The sequence below is a fragment of the Piliocolobus tephrosceles genome, chromosome 6 (assembly GCF_002776525.5).
Source record: "Piliocolobus tephrosceles isolate RC106 chromosome 6, ASM277652v3, whole genome shotgun sequence".
In the NCBI taxonomy this organism is placed as follows: domain Eukaryota; kingdom Metazoa; phylum Chordata; class Mammalia; order Primates; family Cercopithecidae; genus Piliocolobus; species Piliocolobus tephrosceles.
Window position 1 is genome coordinate 46,592,773 of NC_045439.1, and position 26,482 is coordinate 46,619,254.

At 35.1% G+C, this 26,482-nt stretch overlaps 1 protein-coding gene across 3 annotated transcripts in view; it reads right to left on the reverse strand.

The window, feature by feature from the left end:
* The window catches only part of MNAT1 (MNAT1 component of CDK activating kinase), a 265,418-nt gene that overhangs the window by 183,462 nt on the left and 55,474 nt on the right, over window positions 1-26,482 (reverse strand). For 2 of the 3 annotated variants that reach the window (XM_031935758.1, XM_023231801.1), the window contains exons 2-4: window positions 16,001-16,153; window positions 14,232-14,305; window positions 3,613-3,716 (exon numbers count right to left, since the gene is read on the reverse strand). In XM_031935758.1, the coding sequence (XP_031791618.1) occupies window positions 3,613-3,716; window positions 14,232-14,305; window positions 16,001-16,153 (331 nt within the window). Of the gene's footprint in view, window positions 1-3,612; window positions 3,717-14,231; window positions 14,306-16,000; window positions 16,154-20,899; window positions 20,966-26,482 lie in introns of all 3 variants that reach the window. The other variant, XM_023231791.1, reaches the window with a different exon arrangement.

A 26,482-nucleotide genomic window follows, 5' to 3' on the forward strand; every position in this document is an offset into this window, starting at 1 on the left:
GCCACTGGAAACATATTAAGGGAATTTGAGGGATGAGTTTAAAAAGATGACTAGAAACAGAAAGGTATACATAAAGATCAATTGGATTCAAGACTGACAATAGGAGGAATAGTTAGAAGTATATTCAAATAATCCAGATAAGAAATAAGAGCCCTATGCAGTGGCTCGTGCCTGTAATCCCAGCACTTTGGGAGGCCCAGGCAGGTGGATCACAAGGTCAGGAGTTCGAGATCAGCCTGGCCAACATGGTGAAACCCTGTCTCTACTAAAGATACAAAAAATTAGCCAGGCATGGTGGCACATGCCTGTAATCCCAGCTACTTGGGAGGCTGAGGCAGGAGAATCGTTTGAACCCAGGAGATGAAGGTTGCAGTGAGCCAAGTTCATGCCATTGCACTCCAGCCTGGGCAACAGGGTGAGATTCCATCTCAAAAAAAAAAAAAAAAAGAAAGAAAGAATAGAAATAAGAGCCCTAAATACAGTAATAATCTAATTAGAGTTGGGATGAGGCTTAAAACATGATAAAGAGTGATCATCAACAGAATATAAAGACTGACCAAATATGGATTGAACACCTAGATGAATGCTGGCACCATTCACTGAAACGAAAAACATAATAAGAGACGAAATAGACTTTCATTAAAAAACTGTCAAAAGAGACAAAGAACATTATATGATGATAAAAAGGTCAACATATAGAAAGATATAACAATTATAAACAACTAAATATATAAAGCAAACTGACAACTAAAGGGAGAAATAGCAATATAGTAACAGTAGGAGACTTAACTCACATTCAATAATGGATGGAACTTTCAGAAAGAAGATCAATAAGGAAACAGAAGTCTTAAAACAACTTTATAGTTCTGTCTATGTCTGTTAGTTGTTATTCCACTCAACAGCAGCGGAATACACACTCTTCCCAAGCACATACAGAACTTTCTACAGGATAGGTCACAAGTTAGGTCACAAAACAAGTCTTAACAAATTTAAGAAGACTGAAATCATACCAGCTATCTTTCCTGACCACAATGGAATAAAACCAGGAATCAATAGCAGAAGGAAAGCTGGAAAACTCACAAATATGCACATATGTGAAAATTAAACAATAAACTCAAATAATCATTGGGTCAAAGAAATCAAAAAGGAAATTAGAAAATACCTCAGGTCAAACACAAACAAAAACATAGCATACCAAAACTTAAGGGATACAGAAAAAGCAGTACTAAGAAGGAAGTTTCTTGTGATAAACACCTACTTTAAAAGAGAAGAAAGATTTCAAATAACAACCTGGCTTTACATCTCAAGGAGCTAGAAATTTAGTAACAAGCTGAGCTCAAAATTGGCAGAACAAAGTATTAAAATAAATAACAAAGATTAGAGCAAAAATAAATAAAATAGAAAATAGAAAAAGAACAGAAAAAAATCAACAAAATTAAGTTTTTTTGAAAAGACAAAATTGACAAACTCTTTGCAAGACTATGAAAGAGAGACTCAAAATCAGAAATGAAAGAGGAGACATTACAACTGATGCCACAGAAATAAAAGGATCATGAGACTACTATGAACAATTACACACCAACAATTATACAGTTCAGTTAATCTAGAAGAAATGGACAAATTCCTAGAAACATACAACCTACTAAGACCAAATTATGAAGAAATAGGAACTCTGAAAAGACCTAGAACTAGTATGGATACTGAATCAGTAATCACGCCTCCTAACAGAGAAAAGGCTGCAGTGGTGAATAATGCCAAACATTTAAAGAAGAATTAATATCAATCCTTCTCAAACTTTTCTAAAAAATAGAAGAGAGGGACACTTCCAAACTCGTTTTATGAAGCCAGCATTATTACCCTGATGCTAAAACCAGACAAAGACACCACAAGGAAAGAAAACTGCGAGCCAATATCCCTGATGAACAAAAATGCAAAAATCCTCAGCAAAATACTTATAAACTGAATCCAACTGCACATTAAAAGGATCATACAACATAACCAAGAGGGAGTTATCCTTGGGATGGAAAGACGGTTTGACATACAAAATCAATTAATATACATTAACAAAATAAAGAATTAAAATCATTAATCTTATCAATACACACAGAAAAAGGCTTTGATAAAATGTAACGCCCTTTCATGATAAAAGTGGTGGCTCACATGTGTAATCCCAATACTTCGGGTTAATGAAACATTTTATCTACGCATACCTATTCTGCATGTATCTTCTGATGTTTCCAGAGAAAGTTACTAGGCAAAGAGAGTAACATTAATGACATACTGATGCTCTCAGAAATAAGATACTTTTAAAGAAAGCTAGGCTAGGTATGAACGGAATGAAAACGTAGTATCAATTCATTGAGAGTTTTACAGCAGGAAAGAAATGTTAATACAAAGCACTATAAGACTATAAGGAGGAAGTCTCTTCTAAATACAAGATGAAAATATATGCTATGTGATCCAAATATGCTTGTATCCTTTTCACTAATTAATTACAAAATCCTGATAAAGTATCTCAAACATAATTACCTCTGCTTTTCCCTACAACTAGAAAGCCAAACTGTACTATATAAATGATAGCTAAAGTGTACAAATTAGACAACTGATCCTTTGCATGCATACAATTGTTTTCTTTATAGAATACATTTTAATACATTTAATAATAATGACTCCTGAGATATTTTTTTTTTCTTTTTTCTTTTTGTTTTTTTTTTTGAGACGGAGTCTCTCTCTCTGTCGCCCAGGCTGGAGTACAGTGGCACAATCCCCACTCACTGCAAGTCCCGCCGCCTCCCGGGTTCACGCCATTCTCCTGCCTCAGCCTCCCGAGAAGCTGGGACTACAGGCGCCCGCCACCACGCCCAGCTAATTTATCTTGTATTTTTAGTAGAGACGGGGTTTCACCGTGTTTGCCAGGATGGTCTTGATCTCCTGACCTCATGATCCGCCCGCCTCAGCCTCCCAAAGTGCTGGGATTACCTGTGTGAGCCACCGCGCCCAGCCGAGATATTTTCAAAACAAACTTCAACATGAGATCAACTAAAACAAACCAAAATCATATTTATATCTAGCAATGTTACTATTTCAGTAAAACAAAAAAGGTAACTAATTGAGAAACCAAAGTTAAGCTTAGTTTACAAATGTGTTCCTCTGATCTAATCATGAATTCATTTTATTTTCTAATAAATAGTGTCCTTGTTTTATCTCCCTCTTGGGAGCTCCATCAACGTCTGTCTGGGTTTGCTCCCTCCTTTAAAGAAATTAATGTCCAAGGATAAAAATGAGCCTCCATTGTTTTGTGACCACTGTCCAAATGCTCACTTACTGGAAAATTATACAAGCAGGCAAAACTAGCGTTAACAATCACCTATCTTATGGATCCATTTCCTTAAGAAAGCACAGTCTAACATAATTCTGTCAAAGTGGTTTTTGCTATAGTAATGTGTGCCTGCCTACCTACATACCTATACAGTGTATATTCATATTTCTGGTCTAAATTTCAGTGACATTTTTTGTACATGTAACTGGTTTAAAGGAAGATGTATTTTTAAAGTATCATGTGGAAACATTTGTTTCTAAGACAAAAGTAGAAGAAAATACTCAGCCACTGACCAGCTTTAATTTATTTTTCTGAATAACATCTTTGTTTTCCTTTTGATATATCTCCATTTTCTTTTTGGTGTTGTCCAAATCCACATTGTTGGTCAAGTTGAAAACTGCATTAGAAAGAAAACAATGACATGAAAAATATTTTTAATATAAATCTTGAGTAGATAATAAAAAACAAATACCACAGAGACTCATTTGTTTGGATGTCATTCTTTATAGCTCTATTTGTGACCTTTTAATCAGCTACCTATTTTAGAGACTAGCTCTAGTTACAGCAACCATGTTTTCCAAGCCAAATACAAGGACAGACTGCCTGACTCGCACAAAATACCTAAATGTCAGGATCACTCCAGAAAACCTAAGATACGTGCTTGCCATACTTAATTAGATCTGATTTTTATAGTCCCCTCTCTAGCTTTAAAAGCATACAAAATACTATTTAAATTTTTTTAATATAAAGAGTAAGTCTGGAATCTACTACAGTAGTCGGAATTTTAAAAAGAGTTAAAAAATCATATATTTGTATAATTGATATCAAACAAAAAACAGGTTTTATCCCCATTCCAATGGTCTCCAACATGAGTAGGCACAGGCTTGAATTACCTCCAAACCTGATTCCAAACCTTGTAGTCCAGCTCTAGAAACGTATGAAATAAAAGAGTTGGAACTTAAGAAGAAAAATAAAGGATAAACTGGCACCAAAACTTAGACTAAAAGAATTTAAGAGAACCACTGAGACATGTTTAGATACTACTAAATTTTCTGTGAATTAGAACTCTCTTTTTATAATTCCAAATCAAAATAATTTAAATTATAAATGCCATATTCCCTTCTAATTTTCTATATGTAAATCAAAGTTACTATAATACTCTGAACAATTAAAAAAAAGACTCTCTTGCTATATATAAATTCATATGGAGCAATCCATATCAGTAAGACTCTCCTGTTCCATAATTCAATTCAAGCTTCCCTTGTAATCTTTCTACATCCATTATTAGCCTTTCCACCCCTTCTCCAATTACTTACCACTGCTTCCTGTTTCTTGTCCTACAAACAAGACGGATCTACCCTAAATAACTCTGCTCTATCCCTTGGGTTTCTACAGATTGCTTCCCCATCTCACTCTTTCCTTTAATAGCTTATAAGAGTTAAAAAGTAATACTGGAGGACCAACACAGAGTTGCTTGTTTTGTTAAGTAAAGCCATCAAACAGACTCAGATGACCAATTTGATATATAATTTCATTTTTGTCTTCTCAAGAGGCCAACGTATTTCAGAACATCAATTTATCATAATCACTGTTGAAAATCCAGGCTCATTTAGGTATAAAGGCAAAAGTCTATTCAGTTTTATCATACGCAATTTTAAATCTGGAAGAATTGAGAGAAAATGAGAAGCAATTATCCTCTAGCAACTTCTCCAGTTTTTTAACATAAAGTGGAAAAGAAAGTAAGTCAGGGAATCTGGCTAGGATGCAATGTAGGACAATCTTCATAAATCACACTCTAGTCCTGACACAAAACAGTCAGAGGGAGACTCCAAACAAGCAGCACTCTCAAAAAGGTATCTATGATCCTTAGTTAAAATGGTGATTCCACTATCTTTACCAACCACTCACAATCTACCCCTTGTATTTAATAGGCCATCCCCTCAGCAACCAAATCCAATGATTTTTCACAACTCTCACCATCCTCAACATCTACCAGATCCAACCTCAGCCTCCCAAGTAGCTTGGATTACAGGCGTGCACCACCATGCCTGGCTAATTTTTGTATATTTTAGTAGAAACAAGGTTTCGCCATGTTGGCCAGGCTGGTCTTGAACTCCTGGCCTCAAGTAATCCACCTGCCTTGGCCTCCCAAAGTGCTGGGATTACTGCTGTGAGCCACCATGCCCAGCCATTAACCTAGGTTATCTGATTCCAAACCTGAACTTTTATCTACAATGCCTACAAAACTAGTTGTGTCATTTCTCTCAATGCCTGAAAACCAATGCTACCTAGCAGTCCTCTGCATGTGTATGCCCCTACACTTTCCCATTTCCATACCTGTGATTAAACTGTTCCCTACCCACAGGGCTCATCACAGTACCAACCTCAACCCAGAACAACAGTGAATATCCACATATGACTCACCCTTCTGTACCCATTTTAATCACCAGCTCCTCCTTACGAGACACTTTGCAGTTACAATCTCTCCATCCCTGAATGCTTACAATACATTATCTAATACCACTTTGCTGGCATTTACCCACATTCTACCCTGTATAATGATTTTCGATGTGCACAACTTGTCTGACCTATTAGAAGGATAACTGGCACCAAAACTTAGACTAAAAGAATTGTCTAAGTTTTGAGGACAGTTTCTAGGTCTGATTCATCTTTATTATCACTTCCACTACTTCTACTGTACTCCTATTAGAATGGCAAAACTCCAATGACAACATAAAATGCTGGTGCAGATCTGGAGCAACAGGAACTCTCGTTCCTTGCTGTTGGGAATGCGAAATGGTACAGCCACTTTGGAAGACGGTTTCCTAGTTTCTAACAAAACTAAACACACTCTATCATATAATCTGGCAATCAAGCACCTAGGTATTTACCCAAATGAATTGAAAACATATGTTCACACAAAAACCCACACATGAATGGCTACAGCCGCTTTATTAATCATTGCCAAAATTTGGAAGCAACCAAGACATCCTTCAGTAGATAAAAAAAAAAAAAAAAAAAAAATGTAATATTATTCAGCACTAAAAAGAAATCGGCTATAAAGCCAAGACACAGAGGAGCTTTAAACGCATATTGCTAAGCGAAAGAAGCCAATCTGAAAAGGCTACATACTGTATGATTCCAACTATATAACATTCTGGGAAGAGTCAAAACTATAAAAACTAAAAAGAACAGTGTTTGCCAGGCGTTGGGGTAGGGAGGAATAAACACACAGAAAAACACAGAGGATTTTTAGGACAGTTAAAAATGACTCTATATGATATAATGGTAGATACACATTATTATATGTGTGTCAAAACTCATACAGTGTACAGCACCAAAAATGAATCCTAGTGTAAACTACAGACTTTGTGTGATAATCATATGTCAATGTAGGTTCATTAATTGTAACAATGTACCACTCTGGTGCAGGATGTTAATAGTGGGGGAGGCTGTGCACTGTGCACATGTAGAGGGAAGATATATATAGGAACTCTCTGTACTTTCTGCTCAATTTTGCTATGAATCTAAAATTTCATTTAAAAAAAGTCTACTTTTTTAAAAAAAGAAAAAAAGAAAAAACTTCTCATCTGGTAAGGGCTAAAGAAATACTTGTTGAATTATCATGAGGGAAAAAATAAACTAATACCCAACATTTATAATTACCTTTATAATTATAGATTTAATTAAAATAACCTTTATAAGTACAGATTTGAACATGGCAAAGGAGGAAGGTTCAAAATGACAGGAATAAATAATCTTGGTTTCTTATGGTATGAATCTACTGAAAAGTAAGTGGTCAAATTGATATCCCATGTAGAGCTCTACTAATATGTTTAAAGCAGTTTAAAAAACACTGTTTATTAGCAAACTAGACAGTTTACTACTGATTTTAACTTTTACATTAGAGCCCAGAAATAGGTAAACTTAAATCTTAAGTGAAATTAATCTGTTTTTATACAAACAATTTATTTTATGCTTACTAAAAACTTTATGAGTTCTGGATCACTTGAGGTCAGGAGTTTGAGACCAGCCTGGTCAACATAATGAGGCCCCATCTCTACCAAAAAAATAAAAGTAAAAACTTAACCAAGTGTGGTGGCACACACCTGTAGTTCTAGCTACTTGGGAGGTAGAGGCAGGAGGATCACTTGAGCCCAGGAGTTTCAGGCTACAGTGAGCTATGATGGTACCAATGCACTTTAGGACAGAGTGAGACCCTATCTCTAAAAAATAAATGAATAAATAAAAATTTAAAAAAGAAAACTTCATGAATTCCAAAAAAAGTAAAATAATTTGTTTCATATTTTAACTTAGAAGCAAAGGTAACAGCAATAATAAATGCAAATCATAATCAGATAATATAAACCTCTTCCTTTAAAAAGTAAGAAAAGAACCATAAAAGTGAATTGCTATTTTTAAAAGTTTTCAGATGAAGCAGGTCTCATTCATACCCAATGAATCAGGTTGGTACAACAGCCGTGAAGAAAAAGGAATAGAAGCTAATTTGCTGTAACAATCATTTGACCCTTTATCTGTTTACTAGTTTAGCTCAGATATTGACCTGCCTTTAGTCAAGTATTAAAAGCAAACAAAAAGCCTATTGTATTTTCTGAAAGATTTAATGTTATTTAAGTACAATTTTGAAGTCTTTTTGACATCCAGAATTTATTTTAAAAAGCCCTTAGGACTTTCTCACCCTTTTAAAATAAGAATTCTCTGCACCAAAAGAATAATCTGTTTTGCACCAAAAGAATAATCTGTTCATTATGAAACTAAGAATAAACCTTTGAGATAATCCCTGGAGCCATAAGGAACAAGAATTTTATGTATAGATTGTCATAACCACAGAAAAGAGCCTATTGTTAATGCCATAAGAAAGTCCATCTTCATGCGTGCCCCTTCTATTGAAAATGTTTGATGCTATTATTCAAAATTATAACGTTTTCATTTTTATATTCGTGTTCAAAAGATTCATAATGAAATTTATGCAACAAAATTACCTCAATCTCCAATTTATGAATCCTCAAACACCGACCCTCTGAGGCACCCTACTAACTCTAGTCCTCTCACTCCAGACTTAAACATTTATCTTCAACAGCACCCTTCTACCTATAAGATTGAGTTCAAATGTCTTAAATATCCTTCAAAATATGGCCCCAACCTACCTTTTTTCTCTCATCTCTAATAATTCCATAGAACTCCATTTTCTAGACTCAGAGAGTAAGAAAATCCTATATTTACAGTTTGGCTCCATTCTTTACTAGCAATGCAATCTTGGGCACAATACTTAAGCTCTCTGTGCCTCTTCTCCAAATGCAAAATAGGAATAAAAATGCCTGTCTCTTAGCGTTTCAAAAATTATGTGAGATAATGTGTGTACAGCTCAGTCTGGTACGTAGTAAATGTCCATTAAATTAACATTTTATACTTCTGATTAACACAAATAGTCAATACAGATATCACAGACATCTAACTAATTATCTTTAAAAGTATGAATAAAACACAAAATAGAACGCTAATGAAACAAGATTTTTAAAGGAAGTTTTGGCCAGGTGTGGTAGCTCATGCCTGTAATCCCAGCACTTTGGGAGGCCAAGGCGGGTGGATCACAAGGTCAGGAGTTCAAGATCAGCCTGGCCAAGATGGTGAAACCCCATTTCTACTAAAAATACAAAAAAAAAAATAGCCAGGCATGGTGGTAGGCGCCTGTAATCCCAGCTACTTGGGAGGCTGAGGCAGAGAATTGCTTAAACCCAGGAGGCGGAGGATGCTGTGAGCCGAGATCACGCCACTGCACTACAGCCTCGGCAACAGAGCAAAACTCCGTCTCAAAATAATAATAATAATAAGTTTTATTTATATGATGACAAACAGAACAATGCCATACAACTAAGTGGTGAAGCCGCACCGTAACAAAACTTAACAGGTCTAAAACTAAAGTTTTTACTTCATCTCTCATTTCTGCACACGCTTCACCCAACAAAACAAAATAACAGAAAATACTGCCTATTCTTCCGTGTTTACCTGATTGACATCATACAACTGCATGGGGTCGGGTCATAATATTTTAATTTATCCTTGCCTACTCTCTCTAACACACTTCCTACATCAAATCAACCACTTAAATATTCTGCATCTAAAATATCCTCTTTATCTATATCCACTGTTAGTATCTACTCCAAGCCCTCATTATTTCTCATCCAAATTACTGTAATGGCCCCTTGAAAAGTCATTTCTCACTCTTTAGTATCTCCTCTTAGCCACAGGATAAAATCTTAACTGACAGCCTGGTTTACAAAGCCCTCTTTTTTTTCAGTTGACAAATAATAATTGTAAATATCTACGGGGTACAATGTGATGTTTTGATATACGTATTCACTGTGGAACTATTTTATCTAATTAATTAATGTATCTATCACCTGACATGCTTATTTTTTTGTAGCAAGGACACTGGAAATCTATTCTTTTAGCAATTTTGAAATATACATTATTATTAATTATGGTCACCATGCTGTGCAACAGACCTCAAAAATTCATTCCTCCTGTCTAATTGAAATTTCATATCCTTTAGCCAACAAAATAATAAAAAATACTGCCTATTCTCCAGTGTTTACCTGATTAACTCCATCCAGCTCCCCTTTCCCCACCCACCATCCATCCCACAGCCTCTGGTAACCACCATTCTACTCTCTACTTCTCTAAGTTCAACTTTTTTAGATTTCAGATATAAGTGAGACCGTGCCATATTTGTCTTTCTGTGACTGACTTATTTCACTTAGCGTAATGTCCTCCAGCTTGACCCATGTTGTTGCATATTACAGAATTACCTTCTTTTTTAAGGCTGAAGTATTCCATGGTGTATATGTACCACATTTTCTTTATCCATTCATCCAATGATGGACACTTAGGTTGATTCCATATCTTAGCTATTGTGAATAGGGCTATAGGTTACAGACCCAGAAGTGGGATTACTGGATCATATGGTAGTTCTATTTTTAGTATTTGAGGAACTTCCATACTGTTCTCCAAAATGGCTGTACTAATTTACATTCCCACCAACAGCATACAAGGATTCCCTTTCCTCCACATCCTCATCAACACTTATCTCATCTTTTTGATAACAGACATTCTAACAGATGTGAAATGATACCTCTTTGTGATTTTAATTGGCATTTATCTGATGATTAGTGGTGTTGAGCACTTTTTTTTTTTTTGGAGACAGAGTCTCGCTCTGTCACCCAGGCTGGAATGCAGTAGCAGGATCTTGGCTCACTGCAAGCTCCGCCTCCCGGGTTCACGCCATTCCCCTGCCTCAGCCTCCCGAGTAGCTGGGACTACAGGTGCCCGCCACCACGCCTGGCTAATTTTTTGTATTTTTAGTAGAGACGGAGTTCCACCATGTTAGCCAGGATGGTCTCGATCTCCTGACCTCGTGATCCGCCCGCCTCGGCCTCCTAAAGTGCTGGGATTACAGGTGTGAGCCACCGTGCCCGGCTGAGCACATTTTCATATACCACTCGTATGTCTTCTTTTGGGAAATGTCTATTCAGGTCCTTTGCTCATTTTTTAAATCAAGTATTATCTTGCTACTGAGTTGAGTTCCTTATATATTTTGGAGATTAACCCTTTATCAGATTTCTGGTTTGCAAATATTTTCTCCCACTCTGTAGATTATCTCTTCATTCTTTTGTTTCTTTTGCTGTGAGGAAGTATTTTAGTTTGATATAATCCTATTTATCTATTTTTGCTTTTGTTGTCTATGGTACTAAGGCCTCCTTAATCCAGCCTGTTTTTCAGGCTTCATTTTTAGTCACTCCTCATGTTTTATCTACCTATAATAGACTACTTGCTCATTCTCCAACATGCCCCACATTTTTCTATCTCGGTGCCTTTTTCTTTTGTTACAAATGTTTTCCCAAGCCCTTTCTATCTGGTTAACTCCTCTTCCTCTTTTAAGATCAAACTCATATGTCATCTCTTCTCTGAACTTCACCAAACCATATCTCTATTTCCCAGTGCTAGGTTAATTGCTTTATCTGTATTCCCATAGCATTTTATAAATGCCTATTTACAAGACTTATCACATTAAATTATAGTTATTAGTTAACATAATTATCCCCCCCTTTAGAGTCTGAGCTTATTGAGGACCAATACCACATATCCCCATCAATAAAGCAGTTCACATAACATAATTTAAAAACTTACTAAATTGAACTGAAGTTCAGAAAATAAACTATAAATCCAAGAGGTTACTTCCCAAAAATCATCAATATCTTTAAATAGAGTAGAACCACTCTTTAATCAACACAATGAGGATTTATAGTTGATTATTTAAATAGGTCTGTTAAAGGAGGGAAACACACACATACACCTATCTCTCTCTTCAAATACTTTAACTTAAAACATACATAGTAAGTATATAGTCATTCTCTAACTTAATGACATACAGCAAATTCTAGCCTTTAATTAGAGTTGTGCTTCTTCCTTATATAGGCCATAATTGTCATCTATATTGTTCAATTTCCTTTTTTGTTTTCTGTTTTTTTGGTATTTTGAGACATGGGCATGTTCTGTTGCCTAGGTTGGAGTGCAGTGGCGCAACCACGGTTCACTGTAGCCTTGGACTCCTAGACTTAAGCAATCCACCTCAGCCTCCCAAGTAGCTGGGACTACAGGCGTGTGCCACGACACCCAGCTAATTTTCTAAATTTTGGTAGAGATAGGTCTCATTATGTTGTCCAGGCTGATCTCAAACTCCTGGACTCAAGCAATCCTCTTGCCTTGGCCTCCCAAAGTGCTGTGATTACAGGCATGAGTCACTGCACCAGGCCAATTTCCACTTTTTAAGAAGTGACTTAAAAACCTGAAAAGCAGAATCCTTTAGAGTTTTACAAGTTTTTCCCCAACTTTACACACAATTTAACTTTAAATATTTAAATTACATATAATATGTAAGTATGTATTTAATTACATAACTACAATAACAAGTACAACTGGCATAAGAAGGTTGAAGGTTGACAGCATTCACAATGCATTCATTATGCTGTGGTTATCAGTGAGTACATTTTATGGAAGAACTGGGGAATGTCAGTTACTTCAACGTGACAATTAAGTGGAAATTGGTTAGGAGAGTTTCCCGATACTGCAACTGAAGACAGTCCTTCATGAATATACGTAATAGCAGAATCACTTTCAAATTAAATGGTCTGAGCCACAGTTTCTATATTTTGGTAAAGAAAGCATTACATGTTGTATCCCTCTAACATCCAGACTTGTTCTTGCCTATCAATTCTAGTACCAATTATGGGCCCCATATTGTCCATACCTTCAAATTAATTTATCTTGGAGCAAGATATATATATATATATATATATTTTTTTTTTTTTTTTAATCACAGCTCAGTCAGAACCTTAATCCCAGAATCAAGATCTCCTTGTAGTTCATCCCCTAAACCTATTCCTCACCTTCTCTGTATATCAGTTTCTTTTAGTTATCCTGACCACCTGCTTAGAATTGTGAACATGTATTCAACTTGTACTGCAACACCTATAATCTCCTTTCCTTTTATTGCTTGACCAGACTTTTGACTAATCACATTACCTTTAGAATACACGTAAGCTACTTTTCCTCCCAATTGCTATCCAACAGCTTGTCCTATACTTAACATCTATGTAGAGCCAGATTTCTACATACCTTCATACTTGCCCAATTCTTGTAGATTTCTTTCTGGTTTTTCTTCTCAGTCTACATTCTAACTTTTCCATTTTGCCTTGTCACTCCCAATTCTACCATCTTTTCAGCTAAAATCCATAGTCACTCATGATGCTAAGATAACATACAAAGTGCAATGAGTACATGCAGAATGGAAAAGCAGTGGCTCTTATGGCACTGAAAGATCCCAGAGAAACCCTAAATTATGTTTTCCACATGTTTTTGCTATGGCATAACAAATGAACTTAGACATATAAGAAAAGTTTCAGGTAACAGTTGAAACAAAAAGATTTTCTGGATTTTCTAGTAAAGAAATTAAAGGAATTAGAATATTTATTATTCCTCAGGAATGTGAATTTTTTAAGTTTACCATATATTAATCTTCTAAAGAATGATCCATTTATTATAATCTTATTTTTAATAGTAAATATTGAGTACAGTTACCTATCAAGTTTGAAAGAATAAAAATGATTGTTGTTTCATCTTCATAGTCTTATTCTAATGTTCACAGTATATAACCTTTGTGTCATTTCCAAACCCGCACTTAGTAGTAATTATTGCAACTTTAAAACGCAGCATTTTTTAAATCAATATATAACAACTTCTAAAGTTTTTAACATCTCTGAAATTTTAAGAAAACTGAAATCATTAGACAAAATCTTCCTTTTGACTAAACACATCAGAAAGAAAAGACACAAAGATTACTCCAACCTCTGATTCAAGAATAACACTGATTAATAGAATGCCACTTCAACAGTCAACTGCTTCAAAGTACTTTAAGACTACTATATACACAGAAGCACAAATAATGATAAACATATGGCTTTATTCACTATAAATAAGGTTAATAGGAACCCCATTTTTGAAAAATCGGAATATGCTTTCCTTCATTTAAACTACTCTAACATGTTATCAACATACAGATGTATGTACCCATATAGTCTTCCTCCCCAGCTACAAAGTGTTACTACCTCTATTAAACATATTTTTCCAGAGACAAAATATTAAGTAGGTTCTTTACCTAAGTATGCCTTCAATTTGACAAACACGACTCAAGTGCAAAAGAAAGTAATTAGGTAAATATTAGCTATCACAACTAAACCTATTAAGAGGTTTTTATGTGAGATGTTCTCCTAAGCATTTAAAAGATAAAAGCACATGGTCTTATAGGCTAGCATACATCAAATTAAAAACATACCAATTTCTTCCACTTCTTCCAGGAAGTCATTGTATTCTCTTAGACTAGGAAAATCTTCTTCCCTTTTATTGTATCTTTAAGAAAACAAAAAAGAAATCTACATATTACATAGCATTGCTTTTAATATTATCTAACTGGTTTTACTTGTTTTTACCTAATTCATATATGATACAAGGAAAAGAGTTGCTTACTGTGTAAAACATCATTCTCTATTTTTTTATTTTTATTTTTTGAGATGGAGTCTTGCTCTGTCGTCCAGGCTGGAATGCAGTGGCACAATCTTGGCTCACTGCTACCTCCACTTCCCTCGTTCAAGCAATTCTCCTGCCTCAGCCTCTCGAGTAGCTGGGATTATTACAGGCACACACCACCACATCCAGTTAATACTTTTTGTATTTTGTAAAGATGGGACTTCACCATGTTGGCCAGGCTGGTCTCAAACTCTGACCTCAAGTGATCCACCCACCTCAGCCTCCCAAAGTGCTGGGATTACAGGCATGAGCCACTGCACCCAGCCTAAAATACCGTTTTCTTGACACCAGGTTTGTAACCAGACCAAAAATTCAATCCTTAAATTCTTGTAACTACAGAGAAGAAGTAGGATCAGGAGAAAATGGTACAATATGCAAAATCCTTGTTAAGACTTCAGGGAAAGATAAATTGGGAGCTTGAAAAATTGGGAAATGAGCTTAAGCAAGGCATATCAGTGGAAATTATGGTATTATTTACTTCTAAGGGATTCACTAATTTCCAAAACACACAAAAAAAAATTGAAGCGACTCCTCCATTTTTCATGACATAGTCTAAAAAATGCTAGATCAAGAAAATCTTTAAATATTGTAATGTACCTGTGAAGAATCAGTAAATTGCAAGGAATTAACAATGAAAGATCAAAATCTAAGAGACTACCTTGCAGAAGTTATACAAACAATAAAAGAGCCACTAGGGGCACTGATAAAGTATCATTGGTTATGTACCTAGAAAGATGCTGCTAAAATACTGATTACCCGGGTTGAAATGTATACCAACAAAAAGGAAAATAAATATATCAATTATTTCTTATAATAAAAGAATGGATAAAAAGAAACCCAAAACTATTAACAAAGAGTAAAAAGTAAAGCCTAAATTATAAATGAAAAAGACAGATTAATAATATATAGGTATATATACACATATATACACACATATATATACTATGCCCATGTGTGTATGTATATATACATAAAAATATACATACCAAAATAAACTACAGCTAACACATGATTTTCTCTAATAGCCTTCAAACCTCAACTTAATGTTACTTCCTCAGCCCACACCTGACATCACTGACCACAGCAACACTGACCGCTAAGTATATAACACTATTCTCAATCTATAATAAATAACATTTGTTTTAGTTTACCTGTTTTTTGTCTTTTTGCTATCCTGTGCTACTGTACAGTAAGTCTCATGAGGACAGAGTTCATAGCTGTTTTACTCATCACTTCGTAACTACTGCCTAACATGCATAACACAGTGTTTACACATAGTAGGTACTCAATACATATTTATTAATCAAAAAACAAATACAAATGAATAATGAAGCCATCAATCAAGAGGCTCTTCTTTAACAAAGATAAATAATATTACTCAGTTCTCTAAGAACTTAAATGAATTTATACTTATATACCTACTAATTTGTCCATATTTATGAGGAAATAATAATCAATTATTGACATAATTGTTAAAGTCCTCTTTGTTGACTGAATCATTCGAGCAGGAATACTTACATCTTTAGCACTTTTTTTCTGATCTCAACCTCCTTATCAACAGTGGGATCTTCAAAGAGTTGTACCCTGAAGTTGCTCTTTCTAAGTGGAGTACCACACTCAGGACAGTTTCCAGCTCCTCTCACAAACAGTAAATCTACACAACTTTCACAGCTGTAAGGAGAGAAATAAAACATAACATTTAAGCCAATGTTCAAATCTACAACACATCTGAACAGTTTGCCCCTATGGGGTAAAGAGAGTGAGACTTGAAAACTAGTCATTGCTATTTAAAATCTTACCAAAAAAACTTTCTGGAAAATGTTCATTTTCATTTGGAGCTTACTTTTCAGATATAGGTATCCCAAGTGATACCAGTTTAGTTTTACAGATCAAATAAATTTATAAATTAAAATAAATTGAGTGAGAAACTAGGAAGAAGAGCAGGATAGGGAGAAGTAGAAGAGCATGTAAAAGGCTAGTGTATGGTCACCTCCATCCCTAGTCCCAATATCATCCTTTCACCTGGGCAAGAACAGCCTCTGCCAGGGGCCTGCACTTTAGAGAGTCCTATATACCCCAAGCACTAAAACAGATATTTTTTCTTCCTTTCCTTGTAAGAACATTTTTTGAAAGTTCAGTAATCAACTGAGCAAATGACAATTACAAGAAAGAGGTGCTAGCTGAATGAGGCCCCACTGGCCAGAGGATAAAGAACTTTGAGTGCTCTAGTATGTATTACAGAGAAAATGAACACAACTTCTGCAATAAGAAATCCTAGAAAGAATGGCTGCTTATAAAAGCTTTATTCCGTTAAAGTTCGTTGCCCCAAATAAAGCAAACTGAATACCCAGGCAAGCCAGGTTTCCCAGATACCTGCATCCCCTTTTCTGGTAGTGCAACATTAAGAAGGGCTTACAACTTCCTAGAAGACTTGAATTGAAAAAACAATGAACTGGAGAGGCAAACTTCCCTGTAACCAGATTCCTGGAGACTTGGCGGGATCTGTTAATATACTGCTTTAGATGGGTCTAGGTACCACCACAATCATCCCTGCACTGCCCCAACAGATCCATACTACCACTCAGTCAGGCAGGTTACAAGGATGGATGGGAGGAGAGAGCAGTTCCTTTAGCCTCTGTGTCTTGAGGGTATAGGCTGCTGGCAACCCAAGATGCTGTTTAGGAAATCAGGCTGGGCCAAGGATGTGGCTTGATTTACAATTTCTAAATATTCAAATGTTTTGATAAATATTTAAACATTTGTAGTCCTCCAGGTATAATCTTGCTCAATTCCATATGTGTTAGGGCCACACAGTCCTAATCACTCCTTTTGTTAGCAATATCTGACATCATCTTATTTATTTCTGTGTTCTGTCTCCCAGACAAGGAACTACAGTATATTTCATAAGGACAGAATGTTGCCTATCTTGTTCCCTATCCCCAGTGCCTAACACTAATTACTCAATAAATAAACTTCACAGAACAAAAAAAATGAATACAAGACAAAGGGAAAAAGAGAAATTCTAATGAATAGGGAAGAGTTGATTTCTTCTGAGTATGTATTTAACTTACAGGATAAGCTGAATAAGAAGAGTAATAAGAAAAATAAGAATTTTAAAGATTATTAGTAAAATACTAACATTGATCTTTATATGTATACATACACACACACACACACACACACACATATATATATATATTATATATATATATATTTTTTTTCTTTTTTGAGAATGCAGTGATGTTATCACAGCTCTCTGTAGCCTTGTCTTCCCAGATTCAGGCAGTCTTCCCACATCAGCCTCTTCAGTAGCTGGGATCACAAGCACACACCATCACACTCTGCTAACTTTTTAATTTTTTTTGTAGAGACTGGGACTCCCTATGTTGCTCAGGCTTGTCTCTAACTCCTGGGCTCAAGTGATTCTCCTGCCTTGACCTCCCAAGTTTCTGGGATTATAGGCATGAGCCACCACTCCTGGCCTATATTTCTATCTTAATAGTGTCACTAAAAAATAACAGGGAAAAATTCCAAAGATCATAGTGCCATTAGCAAAATCAACTAAACCCCAGATAAACCACTTTGGACTTAGGAAGTTTCAGAGCGGTGCATTTCCACTACTCTTTGTGGTTACAGGAAATTAAACCCATGCACGGAAGGTGAAAACAGGCACACTTCATAACTATACTAACTAAAGATATTTATAAGCAAGCAGCTATCCAAAATATTCAAAATTACAGAGTCATAAATAACATTATACACCTCAAGGTCTTGGAGATTAGACTCAATCGTTTAGTCAGCAAGGTAATATAGAACATTAATATATCTAAAAGTCATATTGTATATTAGACATAATATATTGTTTCCAAAATCAGTTGTACATCTCCACTTTTTATAATCTGCCTTAAGCCATAATAATTTAAACAGTATTAAAAATTTTTATTGCAGTTTATTTTCCTATGTAACATTTTCCGTTTCTAATTTTAACTGTGAAAAGAATATTTTTTCTTTAAAGCTCATAAAATACAGAATTATATAGAAAAATAATTCAAAGTTCTACTTCATTGTGTTCTATATCTCACTTTCCACGGGTAATATGCTACTGCTGAGTTTAGTGTTTGTGTGGCCACATCTTTTTCTACATATTTACAAAATATATATATGAAAACTGATCATTAGAAAAAGAACAGGCCAGGCGTGGTTGCTCGTGCCTATAATCCCAGTGCTTTGGGAGGGCAAAGCAGGAAGATAGCTTGAGCCCAAGAATATAAGACTAGCCTAGACAACATGGCTAGATCCCTCTCTCTACAAAAAATAAAAATTTTTAAAAAAATCAGCCAGATGTGGTGATGCATGCCTATAGTCCTAGCTACTCAGGAGGCTGAGGCAGGAAAATCACTGGAGCCCAGGAGTTCAAGGTTACTGTCAGCTGTGATCGGCCACTGCACTCCAGCCTGCATGACAAAGCAAGACCTATGTCCAGAAATAAATAAATACATACATACATAAAATAAAGAACAGGAGAGGTAGGCTGGGTGCAGTGGCTCACACATATAATCCCATCACTTGGGAGGCCAAGGCAGGCAGATCACTTGAGCCCAGGAGTTTGAGACTGGCCTGGGCAACATGGCAAAACCTCGTTCCTACAAAAAAAAAAAAAAAAAAAAAAAAATTAGCCAGGCATGGTGGCACATGCTTGTAGTCCCAGCTATTCAGGACGCTGAGATGGGAGGATCACCCAAGCCCAGGAGGTAGAGGCTGCAGTGTGCTGTGGTCATGCCAGTGAACTCCAGTCTGGGCAACAGAGCAAGATTCTGTTTCCAAAAAAAGAAGAAGTAGTAGTTGATAATTGCTAGTTCATTTTATCTGGCAACAAAGCAACCAAAACAGCAGTATATGAGCAATCTTTTGCCTCTAAGAGTGCAAGGAATTTTTTCAAATAAATTTTTACATTCTGCAGAAAACAGAAAAATCTGGTGAAGAAGCCCAAATTTTTAGTCATTATCCATTTCCAAAAACATTTTTATGGTTTTTGTTTTTAAAAATCAGAATGGTGTTCATCCTTTTTCTCTCTGAATGATTTATTTTTAGCAGATTTTATTTTATCAAGAATATTCTCGTCAAAATTTTAGTCAATTGATCGCTTTATTTTTAAAGAACAACTATATTCCATGTAGAATTTCAAATATTATTAAAACATACTGACTTAAAAAAGTATTCATAGTTTGTCAAAAACTCTATACTTAAGACTTTCTGTGAAGTAACCTAGTTTTATCAGCACTTTCCATTCTTCGTTAGCTCCTTAGCTTTTAAAACCGAAACAGAAACCTACGGTCTTGAAAGATGAAAAACAAGTAATAACATTGTTAAAGAAAAATTTTATTTTTACAACAAATTCTTCCTTAAGCCCATTTGTACTAAATTCTATAAGAAAGAAGCAGGATATTATTTTTAAAAAATTTTCCTCCCAAAATACATTGCCTAACTTGTCTATACAAGAATATATTGATTGAAGTGCCATATCTTTGAACATTAAAACATTAGAAACCTAAATTCAACTAAATTTGACAAAAATCTCTGCTCTAACTGAATCGTAGAAATTTGAGTGGTAGAAATGACCTAAATGATCACCAGTTAATTAAAATATTATCAACATACAATAATGAAATGCGTTTAAGGATTCATGGAAAACACATGAAAAAAATAATACCTGGTGCATTTTAGAAAAGGCAGTCAATTTACAAATAGACTTTGTTCCAATAGTTTGCTTATAAATAAGCTGCTTGGAACTCAAAATACATTTTTCCCAAATAAACTATTTATATGTGATGGTTAGGATTTTCAACTAAACTGGCCCAAAGAAGATGAACAAAATATTAGATATTTTCTTTTCTTATTTTTCTCTCCTTCCCAACCTCCACCATGAGTTGATGATGCCAGCTTTCAAGTGGGAAATAAACTGGAATTTAAAAAGAATATTCTACAAGGTTTGGTCCCCAGAAAGTAACCAATTGAAATCTTTACCTTAAAAAGGTTTGAAATTTTCTTAAAGCTCAGATATTTGTAATTTTAAAAAACTTATGACCTCAAAATGAATAACTTTCGATAGAAGGAGTATACAATCTTAACAAAAGTAGAGACTTACTTATTTGCATACATGAATTTCAAGCCAATTAGCCATGGGATCCAGTTAACTTTGTCTACGATAATAATTTCTCATTTATCTCAGCAACTAAAATAGGAATGTGTTACATTTACTTATGTGGCATACTCAATTTAAACCTTGAAATATTTGCTGTTAAATTTCCTCATCAGTCCTTTCATACCTTTAGGCTAAATTGCTATGAATCACTTGATACCTAAAAGGGAACTCAGAATCTATGTACTCCAAATCCTGAGAAAAAATTCATAACCTACCTCCTCAACAAAGTGCTTTTGGAATATGAAGCAAAAGAATTCATCCACAGGTAGAGAAGTGATGGCCTAGAAGCAGGTATTAAAACATTATGAAGAGACAGTAGACTTTCAGAAGAAAAGATGTTGCCCTCAAAATTTTAAAAAGCATGTTTACCCATTTTTTCATTATCTTAGAACTCAAAATTAATGTCTAATCAATCTTCTGTTGGCTATTATCATTTAGCATAGCAATTTTCAACTAACAAGCAAATAATATAAGGTACAAATTCAAATAGTATATTTAAGTCCATTCTGAGCCAGAAAAACAGAGCTGTGTAAAAACAAATATTAGTACGCAAGGGAAAAGGAAAGAGTTAATAATTAAATAAAGCTGTGCCAGAAAAACACACTTTCAAAAAAAACGGTTTGTATCCTCCTGACAGACAGCAAGGACCATGGAATCTATCCAGTTTTCCTTTTTGCCCCTTTGCCAAAAAAACTCCTAAGCCAAATTTAAATCCTTTATGGAATAATACTGTATTTTCTAGAAAGAGGTTGGAAATATATGAAGGAACATAGAAAGAAAATAACATTCATTAGGGTTTTTGTAATGTAGGTATTATTTTCCTTACTACATAGATGAGGGCACTAGGCATGGAGAAGTTGAATAACTGGCTTAAAATCATATAGCTAGTAAGAATTCACCATTACCCTGTGAATCCCATATACCTAAGACAGGACTCAGTCAATTTAGGAAGTTTATTTTGCCAAAGTAAAGGACACACCCTCGGGAGGTCCTGATGACATGTTCCCAAAGTGGTCGAGTACAGCTTGCTTTTATACATTTTATATTGATAATCATGATATAGATTTTATATTAATAATCATTATGTGTAAGATGTACATCGGTTCGGTCCAGTAAGGTGGGACAAGTTGAAGTGGGGGCTTCCAGGTTAGAAGTAGATGAGAGACAAAAGGTTGGATTCTTTTGAGTCCTTGATCAGCCTTCCACTGAATACACAATTTAGTCTGGCTCAGTGAATCTGCATTTTTACATAAACAATAGGGCAGAGGAAGCAATCAGAGATTCATTTGTCTCAGATGAGCCTCAGAGGAATGACTTTCAATAGAATGGGAGGCAGGTTTGCACTAAGCAGTTCCCAGCTTGACTTTTCCCTTTAGCTTAGTGATTTGGGGGTCCCAGGATTTATTTTCCTTTCACAGTCCTCTTCATACTCTACATTTTATCCTTCAATCTTATTCTTACAATTTTTACAATGACCTATGAAAATAATCATCCTAAGTATCTATTTCTAGCCTAAAAATCTCTCCTAAATTCCTATTACACACTGCCTACTGCACAATTACTCTTTGATATTCCCACAAGTTACCTCAAACTCAACATACTCAAAACCAGTATTCTTCTGTCTGTGGCAGATACACCAACTTTGTGCATAAACATTCATATACTATGGTGAAAACAGAAAAAAAAAAAAAAAGAAAGAAAAAGAAACAAGTAACTCTATTACAAAAGCATACTTTGAATACTATCATAAGCTTTCAGCCAATGAGCAACAGCTCAACAAATTATACTACATACTCCTAGTCAGCATATGTTAATAACACATCATATTCCAAATGCTCTAAGCCAAGAACATTTTCTGAAATATGTGGACTACTCTTCTGTAGTCATTCTTTCTGCCACTGATGAATAGTTTTATCCTGGAATAGCTAAAAAGGGTGTGCATGTGATAGTGCTGGATGTTAAGATTTAAGACATTAGAGGCTCAAAGCCCCTTCAGGGATAGAGTTGAGGAAACAAGGTAAAACGTAACTTAGAAATTGGGAGGGAAAAGTCTGTCTGACTTTATGAAGGGCTTCAGAAATAATACTGCAGACTGTGAGAACTGACAATTACAGGCATGCCTCATTTTATTGCGAATTGCCTTATTGGGCTTTGCAGATATTTCATTTTTTACAAATTGAAGATTTGTGGCAACACTACCATAGAATGAGTCTATCAGCACCATTTTCCAACAGCATGTGCTTACTTCATGTCTCCGTTTCACATTTTGGTAATTCTCACAATATTTCAAACATTTTCACTATAGTTATATCTGTCATGGTGTTATATGATCAGTGATCTTTGGTGTTACCATTTTAATTGTTTCAGGGCACCATGAAAAGCACCCATATAAGACAGCAAACTCAATAAATGTTGTATGTACTCAAACTGCTTCACCAACTGACTGTTCCTCCATCTCTCTCCCTCTTCTCAGACCCCCCAGTCCTTGAGACACAACAATATTTAAATTAGGCCAATTAATAACCCTACAATGGACTCTTAGGTGTTCAAGTGGGGAAAAAAAAAACAGTCACAGGTTTCTCACTTTAAATCAAAAGACAGAAATGACCAAGCTTCCTGAGGAGGGTGTGTCATAAGCTGAGACAGCCCAAAAACTAGGCCAACTGCACCAGTTAGCCAAGTCATGAATGCAAAGGAAAAGTCCTTGAAGGAAATTAAAAGCACTGTGCCAATGAACACACAATGTTAAGAAAGAAAGCAAAACAGTCTTATCATTTATACAGAGAAAGTTTCAGTGGTCTAGATAAAAGATCAAACCAGCCACAACATTCCCTTAAACCAAAACCTAATCCAGATTCTAACCCCTAACTCTCTTCAATCCTGTGAAGGCTGAGAAAGGTGAGGAAGTTGCAGAAGAAAAGTCTGAAGCTAGCAGAGGTTGGTTCATGAAATTCAAGGAAAGATGCTGTTTCCATAACATAAAAGTGCAAGGTGAAGCAGCAAGTGCTGATATGGAGGCTTCAGCAAGTTATCCCTAAGATCTAGCTAAGATAATGATGAAGGTGGCTACACTGAAAAACAGACTTTTCAATGTAGATGAAACATCCTTCTATTGGAAGATGCCGTCTAGGACTTCCATAGCTACAGAGCAGAAGCCAATGGCTGGTTTCAAAGCTTCAAAGGCAAGGCTGTCTTTTCAGGAGCTAGTGCAGCTGATGACTAAATTGAAATCAATGCTCATTTGTCATTTTGAAAAATCATAAAGCCCTTAAATATTATGCTAAATCTATACTGCCTGTGCTCTAAAAAATGGAATAATAAAGCCTGAATGATGACACATCTATTTACAGCATGGTTTGCTTAATATTTGAACCCACTGTTGAGACCTATTGCTCAGAAAAAGATTCCTTCCAAAATGTTACTGCTCATTGACAATGAAACTGGTCACCTAAGACCTCTGATGGATATGTGCAAGGACATGAATGTTGTTTTCATGCCTGCTAAAGAGTGATATCCATTCAAAAGCCCATGGGTCAAGGAGTAATTTTGACATTGAAGTCTTGTTATTTAAGTAATACATGTCACAATGCTGCAGCTGCTACAAACAATGATTCCTCTGATAGATCTGGGCAAAGCAAATTCAAAACCTTTTGGAAAGGATTCACTATTCTAGATGCCATTAGGAACATGTGTGATTCAGGAGAAAAGGTAAAAAATATTAACATTAAAAAGCATTTGGAAGAGGTTGATTCCAATCCTCACAGATGACTTTCAGGGTCTGACTTCAGTGGAGAAAGTAACTGCAGATATGGCAGAAACAGCAAGAGAACTAGAAATTAGAAGTGGAGCCTGAAGATGTGACTGAATTGCTACAATCTCATGATCAAACTTGAACAAATGAGGAGTTTTGGCTTCTTAGGGATGATTCTTGAGATAGAATCTACTCCTGGTGAAGATGCTGTGAACACTGTCGAAATGACCACAAGAGATTCAGAAATAGTATATACAGGTAGTTGATAAAGCTGTGGCAAGGTTTGAGGATTGATTCCAATTTTGAGAGAAATTTTACAGTAAGTAAATGTTATCAAACAGCGTCACGTGCTCCAGGGAAATCTTTCGTGAAAGGAAGAGTCAATAAATGCAACAAACTTCATTGTCTCATTTTAAGAAATCGCCAAGGCCACCCCAACCTTCAGCAACCATCATCCTGATCAGTCAGAAGCCATCAACATCTGGGCAAGACCTTCTACCAGCAAAAAGATTATAGTCACTTTCGAAGGCTCAGATGATTGTTAGCAATTTTTAGCAGTAAAGTATATTTTAATTAAGGTATGTACACTTTTTTGAGTCATATTGATATTGTACACTTAATATACTACAGTATAGTGTAAACATAACTTTTATACGCACTACGAAACCAAAAAGTTTGTGTGACACACTTTATTGTGCCAGTCGCTTTATTGTGCTATTTGTTTCACTATGATATTTGCTTTACTGTGGTGGTCAGAAACCAAACCAGCAATATCTCTGAGGTATGTCTGTATATGAGTAATAAGGGAAAGTACCATCGCCACAGGAGCATTCAGGACTTTGGAGACTTGAAAGAATGATGTCCCACTAAACCAAGCTAGCATCTCCATAGAGACCTTTACTATAATTCTACCTTGGGGAAAGGAAGGGCAAATTCAACTAATACTCTGATTTCCATTAATGCAGGTCCTGCACTAAATAAGGCATGTCTTTACTTCCACCGTGATTCAAAGGAGCTAAAAATACATGTACCTAAGTATGTCCAAAAAGAATGTCAGCAATTACCTGAAAAGGCTATTATCAAAATGTTTCTCCCTTTTCCAAATAGGTATCTATAGATGCCAGATAGTCTTCATTTATTTCAACCAAAATATATAACAGACTCAACACAGAAGCAGATGTGAGAATCTAGTTTTCTTCTCTTAAGCCAACCATTTTAAAAAGATTTGCAAAAATGTAAAACAATGCTACTCATCTTATAAAATATTTTTGTTTTGGAAAATATAGTTATGTTTCATAAAATATATTGTTTGTGGTAACATGTAATAGGTTTATAATTTTTGATGAATAAATGAATATTTCAAAGTTTCTGAATTTTAATTCCTAATATTATAAATGTTAACAGATATAACTTTCATAAGTAAGAGGTCTTGAGGGTCATCAATAACTTCTACAATTACAAAAGTTACTAACACCAAAAAATCTGAGAACCACTGTTACATGTGACCAATAAAAGATTACTTATAATGAACAAATGAACTCAAAGGAATGCAATAATTTAAGTGTTCCCCAAACTACCCAAGCCATTAAGATTTTCTCATTTATTAGTACTGAGTAAAATATTTTTTAGATTTTCCACTGTTTCTATTGTTCTAGCTCTCTCTTCATTTCTTATTTTGCTTTTCTACCTCTTTCTCTTGATTAGAAATGTTACATGTTTGTCTAAGTTGTATAAAGGCCCTTTTAAAGAATCACTCTAAAGAACCTTGAATTTCACAATTTTTTTTGTGTTTTCCAATTTACTAATTTCTACTTTTCTATTATTTATTTTATTCAATTTTTCTTAATTACATTTTGTTTCTATTTCTTGGAGTTTAACACTGGGTTTATTTTCATTATTTCACTCTTCATATCTACAACAGAGTTTGTACTTTTCTACTATTTTTAAGAGGCCATTAAAAATATATATATAATTCACTTTTTAACTATTTCTTCTAGGTCTACATTTATCAAGCATCCATTATTATGACCTTTTAAATAGAATAAAA